Source organism: Leptinotarsa decemlineata, unplaced genomic scaffold, assembly GCF_025532065.1.
Source record: "Leptinotarsa decemlineata unplaced genomic scaffold, Ldec_3_MD MMD2_P_RNA_scaffold_2, whole genome shotgun sequence".
In the NCBI taxonomy this organism is placed as follows: Eukaryota; Metazoa; Arthropoda; class Insecta; order Coleoptera; family Chrysomelidae; genus Leptinotarsa; species Leptinotarsa decemlineata.
This window is the reverse complement of record NW_027412529.1, coordinates 15,487,325-15,512,258: the sequence shown is the minus strand read 5'-3', so window position 1 is coordinate 15,512,258 and position 24,934 is coordinate 15,487,325. Positions and strand designations below refer to the sequence as shown.

Sequence of the window (24,934 nt, the reverse complement as noted above, 5' to 3'; positions counted from 1 at the left end):
GATCAATTCTACCCCTAAGGGGATAAAATAGGGGATGATATTTTGTATGAAACTTTGTCAATAAAATAAGGGATGATGGAGGATGTAAATGTATTAGTTTGAACCTGTCAGTACGTTTGCAAGGGTCAGATCAGACTACATTTACTTTAGAGAATGGGAAGGATGAAGTTACAACCTACGCAAGTGGTCGATATATAAGTTCAGCAAAAGCAGTTTGGCAAATCCTTGAATTCCCAATACATGAGCGTTTTCCTTCTGTAGTGCACTTTGATGTCCATTTAGAAAATTGACAGAAAATTTATTTTAATGATTGATGATTGAATTTTTATTTGTGCGACAAATTGAGTAGTCCTCCTACAACTACGTTTCAGAGAAGGAAGAGAGGAGTGAATGTTGAAGGATGGTCAGGGGTCAAAAAAGAACACGTTCTAGGTAGGGTTTATACTGTTCATCCAAACAATACAGAATGCTTCCACCTTTAAATGCTTCTACATGAGGTCAGAGGCCAAATTTCATTTAAAGCGTTGAAAACTGTAGATGGTCACTTACATCCCACTTTCCAAATCGCGTGCAAATCTCTAGGTCCACTCGAAGATGATCGGCATTTGCATTCAGCTCTTGAAGAGACAGCACTTTGTCAAACACTGCATATGATTCAAGAGCTTTTTGTTGTCATTTTATTATTCTGCCAGGTTTCCGACCCCCTATGTCTTTGGGAAAAATACAAAAAATAACTTTCTGAAGACTTTAAAAAACAACTGGAAAGGCAAGGTGACGTAGATTTAGACCACTCATCGGACTTGATATTTAACAAATGCCTATCGGTATTAGAGTATTATCATTGAGCGGCCGTCCTCTTGAAATATATAGATTACCTCAGCCAATAACATCAATACATTTTAAAAATAGAGAGGACGTGAAAGAGACCAGTTACTAGCAACAGGAAGTTTACAATAAAATTAAAGGGTGTATTATGCAAATGACGGTCGAATATTCTTCTTAGACGTTCCAGGTGGAACTGGTAAAACCTTCCTTATTAATTTACTCTTGGCGAAAGTAAGAAGTACTCACGGCATTGCCCTGGGTGTGGCGTCATCCGGCATAGATAGCTACATTACTCAAAGGTGGTCTAACTGCTCATGCTACTTTTGAGTTACCACTCAATTCAATTACTGCCGAGACTCCCATTTGCAACATCTCCAAACAAAGTAATTTTGCTGAAGTTTTAAAGAGTACAAAAATGATCGTGTGGAACGAAATAACGATGGCTCATAAAGGTGGTATTGAAGCCTTAAACAGATCACTGAGGGATATAAGAGGTAATACAAAATTATTGAGTGGCGTTACAGTTTTGCTAGCCGGAGACTTTCGGCAGTCTCTACCAGTGGTGCCAAAAGGAACCAGAGCTGACGAAGTGAAGTCGTGCATTAGGAAATCTTATTTGTGACCCCAGATTGATATTCTTGAGCTCACAAAAAATATGAGAGCACATTTGGGCAGGGAATGAGTCTGCTGGTAGACTATCAGATCTCCTTCTCAAAATCGGTAATTTTCCATCGTTTGATGGAATGATAACCATCCTGGGAGAATTGTGCACAGTTGTTACTACGGTTCAAGAATTGCTGTCTGAATTTAACCAGACATTATTCATATACATGACAAGCCTATTGAATGGTTATGTGAGCGTGCCGTACTTACTCCAAAGAATGATCAAGCAGCAGCTATCAACGATATCCTGCTCATATCGTTTGAGGTCGAAGAAAAGGTCTTTACTTCAATTGATACTGTGGTTAATACAGATGACGCTACTGATTACCCTGTAGAATTTTTAAATTCATTGAAACCGCCAGGTTTGCCTTGAAATAAGCTCATGCTTCGTGTGGCCACTTCCATTATGTTTTTGCGAAATTTAAAACCACCAAAACTTTTTAACAGTACGAAACTGCAAGTGAAAGCGTTATATTGCAATATAGTGGGTGTGCGAAAGGGGAAACTGTATTTATACCACGAATCTCATTAATACCTAATGATCTCCCGTTTGAATTTAAACGATTATAGTTTCCCCTAAAAGTCTGCTTCGCCATAACAATAAACAAGTCTCTCTCAAATTTTCGGGTATTGACTTGAGGGAACATTGCTTCTCTGATGGACAGTTTTATGTTGCTTGCTCACGAGTAAGTTCACCCAATAGCTTGATAGTTTTAGCGCCTGATGACAGATTAGTTAAGAATATTGTGTACAAAGAAGTTTTGTAGGCCCTAATTTTTTACACACGCTAAACAAAAGTAAAGCCGCAAAAACTATACCTAATTAATAATAATACTTCTCAACGCGAGCGAACCTGCGGGCAAAAGCTAGTTTTTCAATAATTTATTTTTATCAGTTCCAGGGGGTTTATACGGTGGATGTAGAACTTGTTGATTTCTGGTAATTCATAGTACACTCTAACGCCAAGGCAAGTACACGATCTTTGTTTGTTTTCTGGTGAAATTTGTTTTCACGACTTTCCTTGATTTATTGCCAGTATTGTAGGTATGTTTGATTTGCTGGAGCATATGTTTGTTTTTATAAGTATAGAAATCACATTGTATATGTATATCTGTGTTTCTATGAAAAAGTCATTGGAAGAATATGTATATATTTTATTATAAATTATTATAAGGATTCGTTTTTGAAAGACATCCAATTTTCTCAAGTGTACTTTTGCTACTGAGCCCTAAGACAAGATGGCGTACCTCAAGCGTGATTCTACCAGTGCATGAAATAATATTGTGAGGTGAATAATATCTAATATGTTTTTAGAGATTTGAATTTGCAAAGCAATGGTCGATTATTTCTTGCGACTTCGTTTATGTGAGTATTCCATCGCATATGTGAATCAATTTTCACCCCTTAGTATTTAATTTTATACTTAGTATATATTTGGATTGTTTGAGTGCTTTTGTGCACATCTAGCGTTTTGTAATTTGACAGTTTGCTTTTGTAACTAGTAAACGGAACAGAATTGATCTTTTCGAAGTTGACTGAGTTTTTTATGTTGAAACCAATCAAATATATTGATAAGGTCTCTCTCTGTTTTCCTCTTGAGATCATCCTACGTTTCAACGGTATATAAAATCTGTTTAAAAATCTGTTCAAAATCTGTTTTTCCGTTAATCAGCTGCCGCCCCCATACGAACGACAACTCTCAGAAGTTGAGAAACTTGTGCGAGCTGAGGACTAACGAGGTCTTAACTTTTATAGTGTGATTCCGAACACGGTATGGCTGTATCGTTAGCATAGTTTATTATTTTTTCATTTGTCTTTGATAAGAATATATTGTTGATATACAGAGAGAGAATAGTAGGAGACCAAGTATAGTACCTTGAGGTTTACCATAACCAACATTGCTAGGTGTGCTCAGGTGATTATCAATAGACACTACCTACTTGTTCTATTCCATTCAAGTAACCCTGGAGAAGATCAAGTGATTTCCCCCATATTGGGGATTGGGATTTTGAGAACATATTATATTTGGTTGAGTAGTTTGATAATCTTGATTCAATGGCTTTTTCAAAACATTTCGCGAATGTGGTGATCAGTAAGGAGGATATATGATTCGATATTGTAGTTTTTGGCCCTCTTTATGTATAGGTATCATTAGCTACTGCTTTTTGAAATACGATGGACGATATCCTTTTTCGAATAAGTAATTTATAAGACTGACCAAGAGATGTCCTAACTCATCAGCTGTAGCCAGTTTGAAATTTCGTCGCTTGTATTTTTTTCGTATCTATCTTCGTTTTCGAGAAAAAAATGAAGCCACTACTATGCATATCATGAACACCTGTTTTGGAGACCAGTTGACAGTGTTTGTGTTGTCATATCAGTGAAAGTCAGAGTTGTCAATAAGCAGTGATTCCATCATGAATAATTTTTCTAATGCTGAAATACTGACTTGCACTCTATGGATTAGCACATGGACATGAAGCACGGAAAATAATATTTCTTTACCAAATAATTCATTCACGGACGAAGCAAATTTTTCACGGGATACTATTATGAACTTTCACAATGACGATTTTTGGGACGACGAAAATCTCCGCTTTATTAGGAAAAGTCATTTTCAGCAACAATTTTCGCTGAACGTTTGGGTAGCAATGATTGGTGACTACCTAATTGGCCCATTTTCTCTACTAGCAAGATTAACAACATCATTTACCCATTTTGTTAGGAGAAGTGCTGGTAGATTCAAGAGGCAACATGCGGTTCATGTATGACGGGGCTCCAGCTCATTTCAATGTTCTTACTCGTCAGCATCTCGACATCGCCCATCCTGATCGCTATATCGCACATGCAGGACCTCAAAATTGGCCAGCTCACAGTCCTGATGTGACTCCTCTAGATTTCAACTTATAGGCTCATCTGAAGGCTTTCGTTTATAAAACAACTGTACTAGATGTGAATGACTTGAGGAATCGAATCATTGACAATTGCAGTGTCATAAGGAATACTCCTGGTATTTTTGAACATGTCAGAGAATCAATGAAAAATCGAATGCAGTTGTGTATTTTATCAGAAGGTGGACATTTTGCTCATTTACTTCAATGCCGAAATTGTTCATTTCATATTTACTTTATGTTGTCCATGGATAATTTTTAGAAGTGATTTTTTTTCGAAAACGAAGCTTTAAGAAAACAAAAGCGGGGAAAATTTATATTCGTAGTTGCTGAATCTCAAAAATGGAAAACTACTGAAAAGTCAGTGGCGTGCCCACTGAGATACCACTGGACTTGATAATCCCAATTTAGTTCGGGCTGAATAGGCGCCTTATCACTTCAAATAATTGTAGCAAATCTCAACCAAATCGGTGTGAAGATATTTTTTATATTTTATGATTACCGTTACTTTTTTAAACTTCAACGCCCTGTATCTCAGAAACAGAGCAACTCCGGACATATGTTTATGAGAATTTATTTTCTTAAAACGATCTAACCCTCTGAAGTTTCGAACTATAGTTAGGAAACCCATGTATACAGAAACACTTTTGGTTTTATACATTGATGCAAAATTGTCATGGAATAAAAATATTGGAAAAATCAGAAATAAACTATCTCCTTTCATTGGAATTTTTCACCAGATTAGAAACTTTACAACTATAAAATTTTTGAAAAATAATATTATTTCAGTCTTATTTATTCACATTTGCACTCATTTATGTTTAGGAAACCAAACCTCTGAATACCTTACAGAACAAAATAATTAGAAGCATTTATAAATTACCATATTTAGATCCAACATTGAACTTATAAACTATTCATTGGACCCGAATTCACTCTATAAACCCAGAATCAGCTGTTTCATTCATTCTGTTGCAAAAAAATACAAAGAAATCAAACATATATTTACATATATATATTTACATATATACGCATTTTCTTAATGACAAGTCTATACAATCATCATTATTCCTAGAACCCATAACAGCCTCGGAACTAATAACTTTCATCTCAAAATTGAAAAATAATTGCTCCCCAGGGCCGGATGGAATTGATACCAAAGTTATAAAAGCTATCCACAAACATATCCTTACTCCACTGAAACACATTATAAATCTCTGCTTCCTCAATGGAAAAATGCCTGAACAATGGAAAGAATCCGTAGTCACCCCAGTATTTAAAGCTGGGAAACGTAATATATTGACTAATTATCGGCCCATCTCTGTTATTAATAATTTTGCAAAACTATTCGAACATTCACTTAAGACAAGGCTAATCAAATTTTTGGATAAACACCACATAATAACCAGCTGTCAATATGGATTTCTGCAGAATTACAACACGGAGGATGCCATTTTGAATTTTGTTGGTAAGGTGGTGGGGTCCTTGGACAAATCGAATAAATGCCTAGCGGTCTTCCTTGATTTGGCCAAGGCTTTCGACACTGTCTCCCACAACAAATTACTAGAAAAAATGTGTAATTACGGTATTCGAGGATTATCACTAAGTCAATTTGAAAACTATCTGAACAATCGAGCACAGAGGATAAAGATAGGTGATAAGTTGAGCAATAAATCAATAATTGAGACAGGAGTGCCACAAGGAACAGTACTGGGTCCCATACTTTTTCTAATATATATAAATAGTATTGCAAACATTAATAACTTTGAAGGTCGAATGATCTGCTATGCTGACGATACAGCAATTATATTCACTGGCAGAAGCTGGGATGAAGTTTACAAAAAAACTGAAAGGGATCTGAAAAATATAAAAATCTGGTTGGATCACAACTTATTAAGCTTAAACGTTGCGAAAACGAAATATATCACCTTCTCACCTACGATAAGCGATCAACCTAATATAAAAATCAAATTACACTCTCCCAAATGCGAGGATTTTTATGGTTGTAACTGCCCTGACTTGCAAAAAGTTTCAGTCTTGAAATACCTTGGTGTCATGATTGACCAGCATATCAGGTGGTCTGACCATATTACCTATGTGATAAAACGACTAAGAGCTCTGATTCACAAATTTTATCTGCTACGAGATATTCTAACACGAAAAAATCTTATTATGTTATACAACTCGCTAGTTGAATCTACCCTAAGATACTGCATAACAATTTGGGGAGGTGCTTTCACAAGCACACTACAAAACTTACAAACAACTCAGAACACTTTACTAAAAATTATACTTCACAAAAAAAAAACTCTTCTCTACTAAATTACTTTATCAGGATACTAATTTATTCCAAATAAGACAAACCTACATCTACCAGTGTCTCCTGCGAATGCATCAAAATCATGAACACTTTCCGAGAAAGCCCCTCAATACTAGAGCAGCATCTAATCTTAACGTCGAAGTCAATCATTTCAAAAAGGCTGTCACACAAAGATCATTCCTTTATTATGGACCGAAACTATTTAACATTATTCCAGCTGACATTAAAAAAATCCGCAATAAAAATAAATTTAAATATGAAATAAAGAAGCTTATTTTCAACAGTGATACACAATTCAATATTTTCTGAGAAATCATCTGAATCCCTCTTCCAATCATCTAATCATAATATTATATTGTTCCTCATTAATTAATTAATTAATTAGTTAATTAGTATTTTTCGTAATATTCCACTTACTGGTCTCTGTTCCAGGTTGTCTGCCTCTTGTAACTACCTACCTCTACATATCGCTTTTATTTCCTTTTGTTATATAATTCTATTGTCTGAAATGGACAAAGACACAACAGGCACCTGTGCCTAGGTCGTCCTTTTCAGACACAATCTCTACCTTAAGTACCTTAAGTTAAGTTTGAAATGTTAAGTTTGAAAATGTAATTAAGCAACAATAAACCTGAATCATGCCTCAAGAATTACTATCAAAAATCAAAATACAAATTTTATAAAAAAGTTGATAGTATATACAGTGCATTGCATTCAAAACAAACCACCCTGAATAACTTTTTGTACAATAATTTTCAGGAGAAATAAAAAAACACTATTTTTTTTAAATGTATCACACTATATTGTTTCGCATTGGCAGATGTTCCATGATGAGCAGATATAAAAAATACGGTCTGAAGCTTATGGTTCGGGAGCTACAAACTATTTGTGTTGAAAACGAGCCATCCTGAAAAACTTTTGAGAAAATTATTTGAAAAAAAATATATAAAACTGGTCAGCAATTATATACAGGTGGCCACATTTTGAAATATTCGTTCTAGAGAAAAATATGGAAGCACTTAATCAGAGAAAGAGATTTTTTACTAATTCTTGAATCAAAATCTGATTACTGGAAAAACAAATTTTATACAGTGAGACTTTCACAAAACTCAATACGTCTATCGAAATCATTTTCGTCCAATTCATGAGCTAATCTAATCTTATATGGATGAAATTTGTACTTATGAAGGATCCTGAAAAAAATTGTACGACTGATTGCTGATTCACGAGATAACTCGAGATATTGTTAATTTTTCATTAGTCCAACGTGCCTTTAAACTGCAGTACAAATAGTTTCATCGCTGACGACTCCTAAGCGATTATGCTTTTTATTGTTAACAGATCCAGTTTCCATAAATTGGATCAATAATTCCGAAACGTATTTGTGTCGTACATTTTTTCCTGGATGATTATCATTGAACATACGGGCAGCAGCTCTAGCACTATTTCCATTCTGATAGTACAAACTCACTATTTCAATCCGTTCTCGAAGTATATAAACCATTGCTTCTCAAGAATTCACACCTGGTAGGTAATCGTTATTGTAGAATGAAACAAATACAAAATAAAAAGAATATCGAATTCAACTTCACTGGGCAAAATAACACTTTTTCAAAGTATACTTCACAAAAACACCTATGAAACCTAGATAACAGATTGTACAGAAGTTCATTCAGGGCGACTCGTTTTCAACTTGAATAATTTCAAGCTTCCAAACTATGAGCTTCATACCAAGATATTCATCATAGAACATCTGATAATGCAAAACAATTGATTCATTTGAAAAAAAATTGTGACATACTCTGGGGGTGTGATAGGGAAAGTTGAGTTTTCAATTCAAATAATTTGTAGCTCCCGAACTATAAGCTTTAGACCATATGTTTTATACTTTGTTGAAATCTGCTCTCATCATGGAGCATCTGATAATGCGAAACAATATAGGGTGATCCATTTGAAAAAATGGTGACATGCTCTGGGGGTGCGACAAAGTAAGTAACATCAAATGTGAATATGTCAACATATGACAAGTTTTTTTATTTTTCCTGATAATCATTGTACCAAAAGTTATTGGTACTTTCTGGAACCAATTTCATATTTGTCTGCATTTTGGTGATTTTTCATTTGTGAAGCATCTTATTTCTATCATTTTATTATACTTGCAGTTGGTAATAGTCCCTAATTATAAGAATGGTCGATTGGTACCCGGGCGATTCGACGTAGGTGATTTGTTTACTCAGTCAATCGGCCAATGTGTGAGTCGATGTTTCAAACCACAGACCCAACACTCGATTTTTACTTGCTATCGTCCAACCCGTGTTAGGAATAACACGTTAAAAGGTAAGACTTCGTTAGTCCTTAGCTCGCACTAGTTTCAAATTCTGAGGGTTGTCGTTCGTACGGGTGCGATAGCTGGTTAACGGAAAAAACATATTCTGAACATATTTTTTATTTTATGTTTCTTCTGACAATAAACTGAATTGAATTATCCTGAAGAAAATCCATTGCTTTTTCTCGAAGTGAATATTATTTTCAGAATTCTCCTGGTTTCTGCATATGATTTAAATTCATTTATTTGCACGTTGTTATGAAATTGGGTTATTTTAGAGATTGAAAGCAGATGAGAAGATGATCCTATGTCAGTAAGAAATCAACTGTGTGTCTTATGTACGGCGGAAATTCAGTCCAAATTTCCTCAAGAATACGTGAGTTCATAGAATCACGTGAAAAAGCATGGAATAATTTTTTTCAATATCTGATTCAATTTATTTCTATATGTTCTGAGTGATTTTCTGTTAATGTTTCAAAATTCATTCACATTATCTGTTTTATAGTTTTACAATATAATTATAAATTGATATTGACCCAATTGAGTTAGTAGAAAATAAATGAATGAAATTCATTTTCCATGAGACAATATATTTCCCGTGGGTTGGGCTACCTATCGTGCGCGTCCCCATGTGCGGATAGGGGAACGGCCAGGGGACTGGAGGCCTTGTTCGGGAAGTCAATGTGGCCTTACGGGGTCGTCGGGCTCCTGGTCAGAGCAGAAATAGGTAGGGTGAGGGAAACTAAAAGTTCCCAAAAGCTTGCAAAACACGCCACCGAAGACCAGCCTACCCAAGTTAAGGTGCCAGGAATCGTGCCGACAGCTGAATGGCCGCAGGGTGATATGCAGATACGAACGATCTCCTTGGGGAACTGTGTGGAACCTCATTGCAATCAGCATACCTCTGGTAATGCGGGGCTCTGCCAGATGTGACCAACTCTTCCTTGCTACTCGTGGGAACACAAATGAATGAAACAAACACAAAAACAAAACAACAAAAACAAATCCCGAGGCTGGACAGAACTGCTCACCTCAATTCAAGGCGGTGGCTGGGGATGAACCGAAATGTCTACCCCAATCTACCGCTTGGAATGAGACTGGACATAGCAGATCACCTCGTGATGTAATACAAAGGCCAAAGCGTAAGCGCATTTGCGGCGCCAAGGCCAAAAGGAGAAAGAGAACGAAGGAGGGAGGAGTGGCAGCAACTATAAGTGCACCTTCCTCCTCCCCCACTCCACCTTCAACAGCAAGGGCACTTCCGGCTGCGGGCGCCAGGAGCTCGGCCTTGAATAAAGGCAAGAAACCGGCTGCCCCTGCAGGAAGCGTGGAAGAAGCCACGCAAAGACAGTAATGTCGCTACACCTCCCAAAACCTCCGCGGAGACCACCGTGAGACATTTCAAGCTCACCAAAGAGAGTGTGTGTTCGGCAAATCTTCACGTACAACTGCCAATATAAAGGAGACGTCTCCTAGTGACCTGTCCACCTTTCTGGAAAGGACAGGATGGGCGATGACCTAGGAGGACAACTCCTCGGGAGGATGTACAATGGGTCACATGTGGCCTGAGTGTCGTAGGTCTACACTCACCCTCCCTACTCTGCAAATACACATACATGAATGTATTCAGGCATTTGAACTTCTCAGGAAGAAATGATGATTTCAAAATTACTTCATAAATAGTGTTTATTGCCAATCCCGCGCTAATGCCTCTAGAAAGAATGAAAAATCATGTTGTGTAGCAGAAAATATCTTTTGATGAATGAAAGGTGCCTACGATGTTTCACAAGAAACACGTTCATAACAGAAATGTAATAAATATCACTCTGTGGTAAGAAAGTTAAAGTGTTCATGTAGAGTTTTTTCTCCAAACAAATTCGAGAGTGTTGCTTTCAACAATATTGTTAACAAACCTACGATCATGAACTAGAATTGAACCCTACAAATTGAGCTCCTGTTTCTCGTAGTTAACGCAATCACTTACGAGAGACTGACCCATTGAAGGGATTATTGATTATAATAGGTTAGGTCAAGTGGATGTCGTTTGAAAATGTATTCTTGTTGATTGTGCACTTAAGTTAGTCGTTTCATCAATCTAGTCAGTGAAAAGTTATTTTAGCAGCCTGGGGCACAACAATGATTGGAGTGGATATTTTAACTTATGGCTTTGATCAGTTCATGGTAATTTAATTATCACACAATTATTTTTGGTATGGAATGCAATCCAAACTGTTTTATTTTCTTTCAAAATTACAAACGAAACTCTATTGAGACTATTTCCGTACAAGTGTAGATTTTTTTGTTCATAGTAGTTTATATTCATGAATAGTTTCTTTTTTCATGTGATTCAATATGTTTTCTTTAAACAATCACAATCACGATTTGATCAAATCGCAAGGTGTAGTTTTAGAAAAACTTTCGTCTCACTTCACAGTAGATTTGCCACTAGTCCCACTCTTGAATCCACAATGCCGAAAATTACTTTTCGACAACGTCTGGTCAGGCGAATTCTGAAATAGCTCAATATACAAGGCATCTAGTCATGATAAAGTGCCGTCATCGTACTTGAAAAGAGCGCTAATGAGCTCCCACCAGTATTTTGCATACCTTTCAAACTGTCTTATTAGAAAGGGGTTTTTTCTTCTTGTTGAAAGATTGCTTGCTTACAGCCTATTTTCAAAAAGGGTAAGGAAAATCTTCCAAATAACTACAAACCACTCGCTTTGCTATCAGTGATATCAAAAATCATGGAAAAATCCGTAAACCACCATTTCCTCAAATATTTGGAAGGCTTCAACATCTTGAGTGATCATCAATATGGATTTCAAAAACCAAGACCAACACGCTACCTTGTATCCTATGTTGCGCTTGATATTTCTAAGGCCTTTGACCATGTGTGGCATGAGGGTTCGCTGGCTGAACTTCGAAGTTTTGGCTTGTCGGATCTTTTTCGTGTATAGCTCTTCAGCTTCCTGAAAGAACGTTCTCTGCAAGTGGCCGTCGACGGATATCTCTCGAATAATTTTTCCATCCACGCTGGTGTTTCCCAGGATTTATATTGTCTCCAACCCTCTATCTATTGGAAAAACACAAGAATCCATTATATCACTTTGCTGTTGACAGCACACTTGTTACGTCATCCTATTTGGATTTGGATGAACATTTTCACCGGCAGCAGGAGGTTGCATATGTTAATTAGGATCTAGAAGTAACTTCGAATTGGGGTTATACTAACCATGTTCAATTTAATGCCACAAAAATCCATGCATCGATTTTTTCCAAATAGATAAATGTTTCCGAAGCGGATATAATAATGTCAGGTTATACAACTCCACTTTTCTTCGATAAGGTTGTTGGGGGTTAAAATGGACACCGATATATCTTGGCCCACTCATGTCGTTGTAATTGCTTCTCAAAAGCTTGGAACACTGTTCCTAACCAGAAAACTATACACACCTTAGCAACTTCTGATGCTTTATAAAGTTCAGATCAGACCTTCTTTGGAATATTGTTCTCATGTATGGAGCTTCGCCCCTAAGCATACCCTAAAGCTGCTGGATTCCATCCAGAAAAGAGCCAACCGCCTGATTGGAGACGCGAACATCACTTGCAACCTTCATAGTCTGGAACATCGATGAAATTTTGGATATTTGTCTCTTTTCTATAGAAACTTTCATGGGAAGTGTTCAAGTGACTTGGCACATTTCATTCCACTAAGAGCTGAACATATCAGAAATACTCGAAGGACTGTGGCTGCTCATCGTTTCAAGGTTCAACTCAGTACACCTCAAACTTCACTCTTTCATTCGGAAAACTGCGCTCATGTGGAATAAACTTCCTGAACACTTCTTCCCAAATGGATTCAATCTCCAGCAATTCAAATCCAATGTGAGTCACTACTTTCGCACAGACACATATAGCCTCAAGGATTTTTCTGTAGTGCTCGTGTTCAGTCTTGAAAAAAAATACAAGTATCAACAAAGATTTTCTGATTATACGAGGGTTCAAGTTACAGTTTGTTGGGATATAACGTTCGATAGAGTTTAGCTTAAATAACATACAAAGTGGATATAATTTTTTACTGCTTTCAGTAGCGCCCAAAGAGTCGGTGGTGATCAGGGTTTCATCTGTTTCTGAACTCATTCGGTATCTGATGGCTTGTAAGATAGCGAACAATTCTACAATGTAGTGTCACAAAAAATGAATGTTGGAATTTTTTTGGGAGGAACCCCCACTTAAAGCTCAATTGGATAAAATTCATTCGTGCCTCATCAAGGTTGAAGTTTTAAATTTTCATAATTTTTTTTTATAAAACACCTGAAAAATAATAAGATTCAATTACACCTGCTGTCCACAGTTTACTTTATTCATTTTCTCAATCGGTAGATAAAAATTAATGTAGTTGAAATTGTTTCTGATATAAATACAGCCCAATCCAAATTAAAATGATGGATTTAAGAGAAAATAAAAGCAAAAGTTATAGAAAACAAAAAAGCCATGTACAGTGAGAAAAGCGATGCCTGCGTTTTTGTGGCATTGAACCTGGTTACTTTTACCCCAATCCTTATCGAGATATGCAACCTCCTGCTGCCGGTGAAAATGTGTCTCCATAGTCGATATCCTCTAATCCAAATGGAATGAAGAGACAAGTGTGCTGTCGGCAGCAAAGCCATATATTGGATTCTTGGTTTTTTTCAATAAGTCGTTGATATACAATAAAAAGAGGGTTGGAGACATATGGATTCCTGGGGAACACCAGCGTTGATGGTGAAAGTATTCGAGAGATATCCATCGAAGACCAGTTGCAGGGAACGTTCCTGCAGGAAGCTGAAGAGCCATTCACAGAAATAATCCGACAAGCCATAGCATCGAGATTTCACCAGCAAACCTCATGCCTCAGACGGTCAAAGGCCTTAGAAATATCAAGCTCAACAGCTCTTGATTCTTCATGTTTCTCGATTGCGTTATTCCAAATATGGGTGACATACGATAGAAGGTCGCCTGCGGATCTTTTTTCCGAAAGTCATATTGATGAACCCTCAAGATGTTGAAGCCTTCCAAATATTTGAAGAAATAACGGTTAACGACTTTTTCTATGATTTTTGATATCATATAGTTATTTGGAAGATTTTTCTTGCACTTTTTGGTAATAGGTTGAACGCGAGTAATCTTCCAACAAGAAAGAAAAACCCCTTTCTTGTGACAGATTGAGAACTCTGCAAAATACTGGTGCGAGTTCATTTGCGCACTTTTTGAGTACGATGACGGGCACTTCATCAGTGCCAGATGCCTTGTTGATATTGAGCTGTTTCATAATTCGGCTGACTAGACGCTGTCGAAAAGTAATTTCCGGGATTGTCGATTCTAGTGTGGGAATAGTGGGTGGTGCCTTTTCCACTGTGGAGTGGAACGAAAATTTTACAGCTAGTAGATTTTCTTTGTCTTTGGCTGTTGTTGCAATTGAACCATCCGCTTGTATAAGTGGTGGAATTGTGGATTTTGTGAAGTTTTCATTAACAGCTTTAGTCACCGACCAGAAAGATCTAAACCCGTTGGGATTGACTAGTATATCCCTAATTATCTGATTGTGATGTTTTTCGCTTTCATTCGTCATGAGTTTGCAGCTGTTGCGAGCATTAACAAACCTAGTTCTGTTTTCGGCACTGGAAAGTTTGTGCCACTGCCGGTAGGCGAGATTTTTGGAGGCGACAGCGTGATCGCAATTTTGTTGAACCAAGGTTTGCCGTTCCAAGGTTGTTTCATTGAAAAAGGAATAAATGCATCCTTGGATGATAGGATAACTTTCGTGACTTCAGGAGTACAAGTTGATGGATCTTTACAGCTGACATAAACATCTAGTACGAGATAATTAACCTCTGGTGAAAGTGAACTACTACACAATGTATTGTGAAATTTATCTGCTTCCGCGAAATCATTATTATCATCAGTAAGATATAAAGGAATAACAATATCAAAAAAAGTAGATATTACCAATATAATTATAACGTGTCTGAAGACTGTATCAAGGAGACATACATAAGTATAAGAAAATGAATATTTCGAAATGAAATCTCAAAACATCCATTTCTCTCAACTGCTCACACCGAAGATTCTGTTAAATGCCTGCCAAAAAACAACTGATTCTCCGGCTGATACTATGCTGGATCATATCCGACAGACATTTATCGATATAACTCACAGAAGTTATTCTCGCTTCAGTGCACAAAGGTTCCGACCCAAGCAGCAAAGTGCCTAGGGTTCGACTGCATATATGGAACCTACGTCTAAAAGAAAAATTTTCAACTAGTAATAGCTTCATCCCAAGAATAAAACTCTTAGCGTGGAAGAAACATTCCATGTAGCAATAATCTAACAGATAGATTGATATGAACTATTCGAATGACTTCAGCATGGTCCTGCTGCTGGATGAACAAGAAACATCTGCGGGACTAACCTCTGTCAGGCATTGTTTGTATCATTGAGTATCTATCATTAAATTCAGAAAGGAAACATTATTTGGATCAGAACTCAAGGAAAAATTGATGACAAACCGCGGAAACGTTTTTCTGGCTATTGGTCTCATCAGCGTTTTCTGCACTTGGTTGCAGAAAACGGAAAGGAAGCACAAATGAACTGAGTCAACAACAGAAGCCTGCCGCACATTCGTGATACTGGTCAGCAGACCTAGAATTCTTAAGATATCCTAACATTACCACGGAGGCAGCTACAGCTACCTGCGTGACTTTCGAGTCCAGGATATAAATATAAAAAAAGATTTTTTATTGAGTGTCTATTATTGATTTCAAAAATGAAAGGTTATTAGGAACAGCACTCAATAGCACTTCTGTTTTATATTTATATCCTGGACTATGAAGTCACGCAGGTAGCTGTAACTGAATCCGTGGTAATTTTAGGATATTCTAGGAATTCTAGGTCTCCTAACTATATCACGAATGTGCGTCAGGATCCTGTTGTTGATTTCGTTCTTTTGTGCTTTCTTTCCGTTTCTTTCCAAGTGTTGCCCATCTTTGCACTTGGCTACACCGCGCTGATGAGGCCAATAACTAAAAACACGTGTTCGCGGTTTGCCATCATTTTTTTTTAGTGCTGTTCCAAATAATCTTCAATCGGGTATAATTCAATATCCAGCGTGGTATTAGCCAGGAAAGTAGTCGTTTTTAGCGGGTATGTACCAGAACCTACGATATTGTTAGTTGAGATGAATGTTTCGAAATAGAATTATATTTTGTACACACTTATGTATATCACTCACTCATTCATTGCTTCGTCTTGAAGTTCTGACACACCACGAGAAATTAAGACCTGACTAGGTCAATTTCCTGTGAAAAAAGTCATACAAAAAAGCTTTGATGGAAATTTTTCATTTCATTTTTTTAATGTGAGAGAAAAATTATGCTTCAAAAAAACACCCCTATATTTTACGTTGTACACGTTGTACTCGTACATAATATCAATTTTCGTATATTTCAATGTTCATATGAATGAAATTGCCTAGAATTTTTTTCTTTCGTGTAAATAAATGTGCATGTGGAAGTAGTTGTTTGAAAAGGCTTTTTTTCCAGTTTGTATGTGAAAGTAAGTTATTTGTAAGATTTACGCTTTTTTGAATTAAAAGTTTATCTTGAACTCATTTTAGTATCACTGAAGTTTCAACACCTAACGGTCATTTTTAACACCTCGACACATGTTTCAATCGCCTTTTCAAGAGGAAGATTAAACTTCTTGATCTTTGCTCTCTTCCTTTGGAAGTTTTCCACAATTTTTTGTTTAAAGATTACCTGAAAAGTCATACTTGGCAAAATTTCCATAATCAAGCCTTTATTTATAAAATGGCTGGAGTACATCTTCTACCACAAAACTAAAATTCAGGTTCACAGTGCACGGTTATATTCAATACATTACAATGATCTTGAACTTTGAATAGAAATTTATTGAATTCATCTTTGAATTACCTTCTAGTTAGTTTTTTGTTCAGTAATATGAATCATCATCATTATAATGTGGGTGAATAAATTGTGAAACCGAAAATGACTTTTTCATTTGTTTCGTTATTTCTCATTGAGACTATTTCAGATGCTGCCGTTGATTATAGGAGTGGCTTTACTGGTCACTCTATTCTATTATATGTGTGTCAAACCCATGTACTACTGGCAAGAAAAAGGTGTAAAACAAACAGACCCTGTATGGATATTTGGGGATAATTTGGGTACCACATTCGGAACAGAAAGATTCATTGACATGGTTGATAGATGTTACAATAAGTTCTCAGGAAATAGGTGAGTTCCGAAATTAGACATAGATATAGATTTATCTACTGAAATCCTTCTGAAAAGGATTGTCTTTTTTGACTAGTTACGAACAAAGCGTTGAAATTATTCGAGATAGCAGTGAAATCCCAAGTGAAATCTTATAACATTGTATTTTAGATATTTTCGATTGAAACTTTGTAGAAATGTTAGAATTTTTTATAATTATAATGTCAATGGAATCGATAGTGAATTGTTGAATGATAAATGTTGATAAACTTTTTATCAAAATTGTGAAACATATACTGTTGGATGAAACGATGAAATTTAAAAAACGCGAAAGATATGATATTTATTGCATGTTCAACTGGAAACGTATCAATATAAGGTTAGAAACAGAAATCGGTTGTGATTTGAAAATTCAAAAAAGAGGTCTATTTGGCCTAGGCCGCTGAAGCAATAAGTCAGTTACAGTTGTAGGTATCCCAAAGGAGTGATATATTGAACTGAAATAATTCTGTAAAAAATTGAAGATTTCTTTTTCGAATGGGAATATGAGAAGATAGTATCAAGGTGACTTCTGAGTTCTCCCTGGAACAAAAACCTATTCAACGTTTGGGTTAGTAGAGCCACACTGCACCGCCCTCTTTTTAACCTACCGGCATTGACTTTTTGTCAAATCTTATCTCCATCTTGTCGCTGGAGAGCTGTAATTTGGATGTGATGAATTAGTGAAAAATTTCCACTCTCTTCTTCAGGCCACTCACATATTTCTTGAGATTCAGAGGATGAGCTACCACACATTACGTCTATCGGAAGTTTAAATTTCGATCGGTTGAAAACATGGATGGTGTGTAACCTGTCGCGTCAAGTTGGGAGTTCCGGTATGCTCACAGAAAGAGAGAAACCAAAATCTTTGCCTTTCGTAGAGAAACATCGAGAGGTAGTTATTCATGATACCATTATGCATCTCAACCATTCCATCGGAATGTAGGTGGAGAGCGGTTCTTCTTGTCTTCTTCATTCCCAATAAAGTCATCATTTTCTTCCATAAATCCGATTGGAAGTTGCAGTTCCGATCTCGAAGAACACAGGTCACTGCGCTTACACCATTCCTCCACGCCACGACGGCAATTGACCCAATAGTACCTCTCACGTACTCTCGCTAGAGTTATATGTACTCCGAAATGCCCTACAGTGCGACCATCGTGGAGCTGTTCAAGAATACTCGGGATATACGCCTTAGGAATTTGTGAGTTTTTTTATCCGAGCTTTCCCATTTCCGAGCGATTAAGGTCATTTCGAATGCACATGGAGTCCCATTGGTGCCAGTAACCCTTTTTCTGCTGGCCGCGCTTGGAAATCTCTTGCCATTCCGGCCTCAATGCTCTCCAGTAGTATCACCATCGGAAGCTGGTAACGATCGTGCCACACCAGGTGATTTCTCACATCTTCTATATGTATCTTCAGACGAGTGACCCTTACAGGTTGCTACCCTCTGGGTCTGGGAACCCAAAGCAGCGGAAGGAAGTGGAGCTCATCTCCATATGAGAGCTGTCCATGAAAGAGTATCTGCCTGCTTTCTGTTGGTCTGTTGCTTTCTATCTTATAAAACATATCATCATTCCAGAACTCATTTTTCCAATGAGATATACTTTAATCCGGCTTCACTGAACGTGTTTGATGGAGAAATTCGTAACACTCTTTCAGTTATATTGAATTATCAGTTGAACAGCAATTTATGTATTCAGGCTACTCTTCCGATCAAACATAAACATCTAGATTCACGCAATCATAGATCTTCAGTCACCTGCTTTTCTCTCTTCAACTCAAAGTGTGACTAATATGACTAATACTACTCTCTTTTCCACTGAGAAACATCATGAAGGGTCATATATCTTACAAACTAATCAAGGAGTACCAAAAGTTGAAAGAAATGGTCAGCAAACTTCGCGGAAATTGTATTCAATTATGTGTTAGATTCGGCTAGAACGCCTGAAGAAAAGGCATGTATAAAATCAATGTCATCAAAAAAATAAGAGCTTGATTAAATGCCTCAACAGTTTTCTTCCTTGGCATATTATTGAATATAACGATAAATATTTTAGAATTGTAGACTAGGTTCCAATATTTCTGTTCAACAAAAATGTATATGTGAATCATGAAAAAGTGAAGGAGGATTTTATGGTGTTTAACTTTATCATTTATTAATTGAATAATTCAAAAGATCCGAGTAATTTCTGGCCAATCGTTGGAGAACCATATATTTCCGTAATTATGATGGGTTTTTGATGGATTAAAATACTTAATTTGTTTGCTTCTAATTGCCCTGAGTTGATGATACTGAAATCATAGTTTGAGTTATTTTCATGAAGATACATAATAACATTTTAATGGGTGTTTGAATTCAATCGTTGCATACATCAATGCTATATCGAATATTTGAAATATATCTGTCAAAATTCATTCGGTTGCAGATTATAGTCAGGTCGTCAAAGTATTTGTGGAAAGTGCAAATTTCGTTATTTCAATAATTTTATTTCAACAGTTCGGACTTCCATTGTCTAATGTGATATAAATTGATTTGAAATTCTTAAAAAACATATAAGATTAACCCGAAAATAACAATTTTATTGAAACAAAAACCTGAAATTACCAGGAAATTACATACAAGCTACAACCAGAAAATCAAAAATTGAAATATTGATGAAAGCTGAAAATTAAGAAATATTATTAACAAAAATGAAAAATAAAAATGAAAATTGGAAGATTCCAAACCAAGTTACGTCACGACGTTTCGATTGTTAGTATCCACAATCGTCTTCGGGTGATAACTAAACTTATTCCTCTGAGATCTGACTATTTATAGGTCATTCAGGCGCTTTCACCTTTCACCTATCCCCTCTTACCGCTTCATTGGTTTCAGCGGGAGATGTACGTTTAGCGGGAGTTGGTCGTTTTTCGCTTGATAAGAGGTCTCCATATGTTACGTATCTCTATGCTAGCTTGATTAAATGCGTTGTTGGACAACATATACGCGGCTTCCTTGAATTTTCTCCTGAACCAGTGTTTCTCTTTGTGGATGATTTCAGCAAGAGCCCGCTTGATATTATGTTGATGAGTTCAAACATGTTCTGCTATTCTGGATTTGCTGGTTCCTCCTCGTTGTTTGTGTTTCTTGTGCTCAGCAATGCAAACTTTCAATGGCCTCTTAGTTTCACCAATGTATGATTCTCCGCACACTAAGAAGTTCGCTAGTGTAGAGATACGTAACATATGGAAAGCTCATATCAAGCGAAAAACGACCAACTCCCGCCAAACGGTCATCTCCCGCTAAAACCAATGAAGCGGAAAGGAGAAAGAGGGGATAGGTGAAAGGTGAAAGCACCGAATGACCTATAAATAGTCAGATCTCGGAGAAATAAGTCCAGTTATCACCAGAAGACGGTTGTGGATACTAACAATCGAAACGTAGTGACGTTACTTGGTTTGGAATCTTGAAATTCTTATTTTTATTTTTCATTTTTGTTATTAATTTTTTTTAATTTTCAGCTTTTATTAATATTTCAATATTTTATTTTCTGGTTGAAGCTTGTATGTTACTTCCTTGTAATTTCAGTTTTTTGTTTTAATAAAATTTTTATTTTCGGTTAATCTTTTATGTTTTTCAGGGATTTCAAATTAATTTATATTATATTAGACAAAACTCCGAACTGATGAAATACACCACGAAACATTGTCAACCACCTTCAAACAAATCATTAATTTTGTTCAAATCTGATATACTTCATGATATCTCGGATTAATATAGTTTTGTATGACATATTAGAACAGTTCATTACATTCGTTGATTCGTACAAGTTCAATTTTCTGTTTAACTTTCCATAACGAACTCGTAGATTTCAATTCAAAATTAACTTGGAGATTGAAGTTTCCCAAATGTTCATTTCTAATACCTAATTCGAAACCTCGTATTATGCCTGATTTTCGTTTTCTTCAGTTGCCTTTCAAAATTTTACGAGAATAATTTGTTTCTCGCGATTTTTTAGACTAAATTTGTTCACAACAGTAATATTCAGTTTGCTCGAAAAAAATATTTATGAACGAATCTTTCTTCTGATTTTTTCATGTTGATTGTATCAGCTCTTTGAAAGTTTGATTCCAGTGGATAATCAGGTTTAAATAACGTTTGTTATAGTTAATTTTCCGGTTTATGTTTGAATTTGAAATTAATTATGTTATTCTCTATAAGCTTCCAGTTTCCAGTGAAATATTTTTTTTTCGGAAGACAATGATCTGATTCAAATATTCTAATTTGTTATTTATTTCCTTAGTTCAATTTTCAGTCTCTCCTTCGTGTGATTTCATAAACGTATATGATTTTCCTGATGTTGTAATACGATTTGTGAAAAACTTTGTTATCATTTGTTTTATGTAAGCACTTTTCTGACATCTCATTCAATAAAAACATAACTTTTGTACGCCATGCTTCTATTATGAATCATGTCCATTTTGAAAAACCCAATGCACTGATAACTGAATCTTTCATACTATCATTCAATCTCAAAATTCTAATATAACACATATTGTAAATGATACGAGTGGAGCTCAATACACATAATTTTTCAGTATCTCATTACTATAAAGTGTATTTTCTGCGATAGAAAATGTACAAAACGTACACAATAAAATTAAATGTATCATCGACGTTGTTTAAAAACAATGCAGTCAGGAAGAGAAGTCCATATAAAGTAGTTCGACATGTTCAAGTGTGTGGAGAAAATGACATATTTTAAACAGATACAGATTTATCATCTTTTAGTAAACACTACAATTACTAATTTTTTCCCATAATGACTTTTCTCAAATTCTGGATATATATATATATATATATATATATATATATATATATATATATATATATATATATATATATATATATATATATTATAAGGCACACAAATAATCGTTAAAATTTTTTTTTAACAGATATCATGAACTGCGAGACCGTATTAGATAATTTTTTATCTGTGAATGAATTTTTACATGAAACATTTGCTTCATCTCACATTAATGCTGAGAAGCATATTTCTCTACCAGAAAAGTTGCAATGTTTTTCAAATTATACAGGGGGAGGTGCTTTGTCCTCAAAAGAAAATTCGATGTGGGACTATTTATATTTCGGGAAATGGTTAAACTAATATCAATAGGTAAAATGTATAAACATCTTGAAAAAGTGACATTTTTCAGCATGTACATACTCACAACATTTTGATGTACAAGTGTTATTTGTTTTCTTCACAGTCAGTTAAAAAATTAATTGAACCAAAAAAAGAAATTTTAATAAAAGGTATTCGTTGGATTATTTTTCACAACCTTTGACGTCAATTTTCTCAACAAGAATGTGTCGATGAACTCAGTTTTTTTTATGGCGATGAAGCACTATGAAAAACCACAGTATATCGCTGGTATAGTGAATTCAATCGCGGTCGTAATTCGGTCGCCGACGAATTTCGTGAAGGTCGTCCAAAATCGGTTATTGTGCCACTAAACATCGTTTCAGTGCGTGAACTAATAATGCAAAATCGTCATGTGACTTATTATGAGATAGATTCTGCATGAACAGTTGTGAAAAAATTTGTTCTCGTTGGATAACCCATAATTTATCAATCGCTCAACAAAAGGCTCGCGTCAAGTGGTGTGAGGGAGTTATTTGAAAGTTCGACCGTGATACTTCAAAAGACTTGTATAAAATAATAACCAGTGAAAAATCATGAATATATGCGTATGAGCCGAAAACAAAACAGCAATCGACCGTGTGGATATTCCAGGACGAAATCCAACAAAAGTGGTTCGTGGAAGAAGCACAGCGAAGCAAATGGTCGCCTATTTCTTCGGCCGAATGGGTTTTGTGACTACTGTTCCACTTTTGCAACGTAAAACAGTCAATTGTGATTGGTACACGACCATTTGTCATCGAATTGATGACTCATCCTCCTGATTTGGCACCCAATGACTTCTTTTCGGTTTTGAATCTCACAGAGGTGAACTGCGTAGTCAACGATTTACGAACACCGAAAAAGCAGTTGGAGCATTCAAAATCCATGTTTTGGAGGTGTCTCAAGAGGAATGGAAAAATTGCTTTGACAATGATTTGAAGGAATGGAATTATGTATTGATCATTAGGTAAAAATTTCTAAAAACGATAAAGCCATTCAAACGTGTTTGTTATTATTTGCTATTCCCAGAATATAAATAGTATCTCTAATACGTCATGTCTGATTCAATTACTTATTGCCACTTTCTGTCGAAGTATCTGACAATATAGAAAACTGATAAATTGTCATTTCTGCTGATATTGCATTTTGGTTCCAGATATCACGGAATATATGAAATGTCTCAGCCAACTTTATTGATAAAGGATCCAGAACTTTTGAAAAAAATCACCGTTAAAGATTTCGACCACTTCATGGACCACAAACCTATAGTTCCAGAGGAAGTAGATCAATTATGGAACAAAAATTTATTTTCATTGAGAGGTAGGAAAAATATCAACTCATCAGTTGATGAATATTCCTTAGTTTCACAGAACTATTGAATATTCGAATTGAGTATTTTGCAATCAAATATTTCCATAACAATAGAATATCACCGTTTCATCACTATAATTTCATTCTTCATACAAAATCATTCTTTTGATAAAACTTTCAAGAGATATTCTGACAAGCGGCTCACGTACACAACATTTCAAACCATCTCGTTAACCGATTTGATAATGAATAATATCCTGAAGCGGTTTTCCACCAAATGCATATTTTTAGATATTTTATAGGAGATGAAAATAGAGGGTGGTCTCCTGTCTCTGTTATTGTACCTGTATTGTCATGTACCGAGTTTTGCTTCTCGGGTTGAGCGGCCTGATTGCTTGTGCGAAGCGATAAAACGGATCTCCATGTTGATGGTAATCTTTGCGCATCATCCCTCTTGTTCATATTATTAGGTCGTTTTTCAATTTCGATAGCCTCTCTGATTGTTCGCGAGTAAAAGTTTTCGTTGCTTGCTAGCATTTTTGTGTTATCGAAATTGATGTTATGTCCTGTTTGAAGTACGTGTTGGAAGAGAGAAGACGTGGTGACTTTTCCCTTAACTGCTAGTTTGTGTTCATCTTTGCGAATGTTGATTCATCTGTTGGTCTGGCCGATGTAAGTCCTGTTACAATCATGTCATGGTACTTCATACACTCCTTGTGACTCCAGTGGTATCTGATCCTTGAGATTACGAAGCATGGACCTTATTGTCCGTTCTGATACGAACGAAGTTGATATGTTGTGTCGGTGAAGAATTCTGCTGATTTTATCTGTTGTTCCTGCAATATATGGTAGTGTGGTTGTTATGACCGGTGTATCTCGAGTTTTTTGTTGTTTCCGTGTGGTCTTGGCAGCCGCTTTTATACTTCTTTCTGAGTAGTTATTCATTTGTAGAGTTGTTTCGATGGTGTTCAACTCTTGTGGTCTGTGATCGTTGTCTGCCAGCCTCCTCGAACGTGTAATGAGTGTTTTTGCCACCGCATGAATTTGTTTTGGGTGGTGGTGTGAATTTGCGTTTAGGTACCGATTCGCTTTATGGAAGAAATCGAAACCGA

The 24,934-nt window shown here is 36.0% G+C and overlaps 1 protein-coding gene across 3 annotated transcripts in view; it reads left to right on the top strand.

The window, feature by feature from the left end:
- The first annotated feature begins 8,822 nt into the window (after nucleotides 1–8,822).
- The window catches only part of LOC111506902 (cytochrome P450 9e2), a 28,591-nt gene continuing 12,479 nt past the window's right edge, over nucleotides 8,823–24,934 (top strand). The window contains exons 1-3 of one of the 3 annotated variants that reach the window (XM_074184231.1): nucleotides 8,823–9,036; nucleotides 17,120–17,322; nucleotides 23,668–23,831. In XM_074184231.1, the coding sequence (XP_074040332.1) occupies nucleotides 17,120–17,322; nucleotides 23,668–23,831 (367 nt within the window). In that variant the 5' untranslated portion in view covers nucleotides 8,823–9,036. Of the gene's footprint in view, nucleotides 9,037–11,029; nucleotides 11,236–17,119; nucleotides 17,323–23,667; nucleotides 23,832–24,934 lie in introns of those variants that run through there. The other 2 variants (XM_074184225.1, XM_074184235.1) reach the window with 2 other exon arrangements.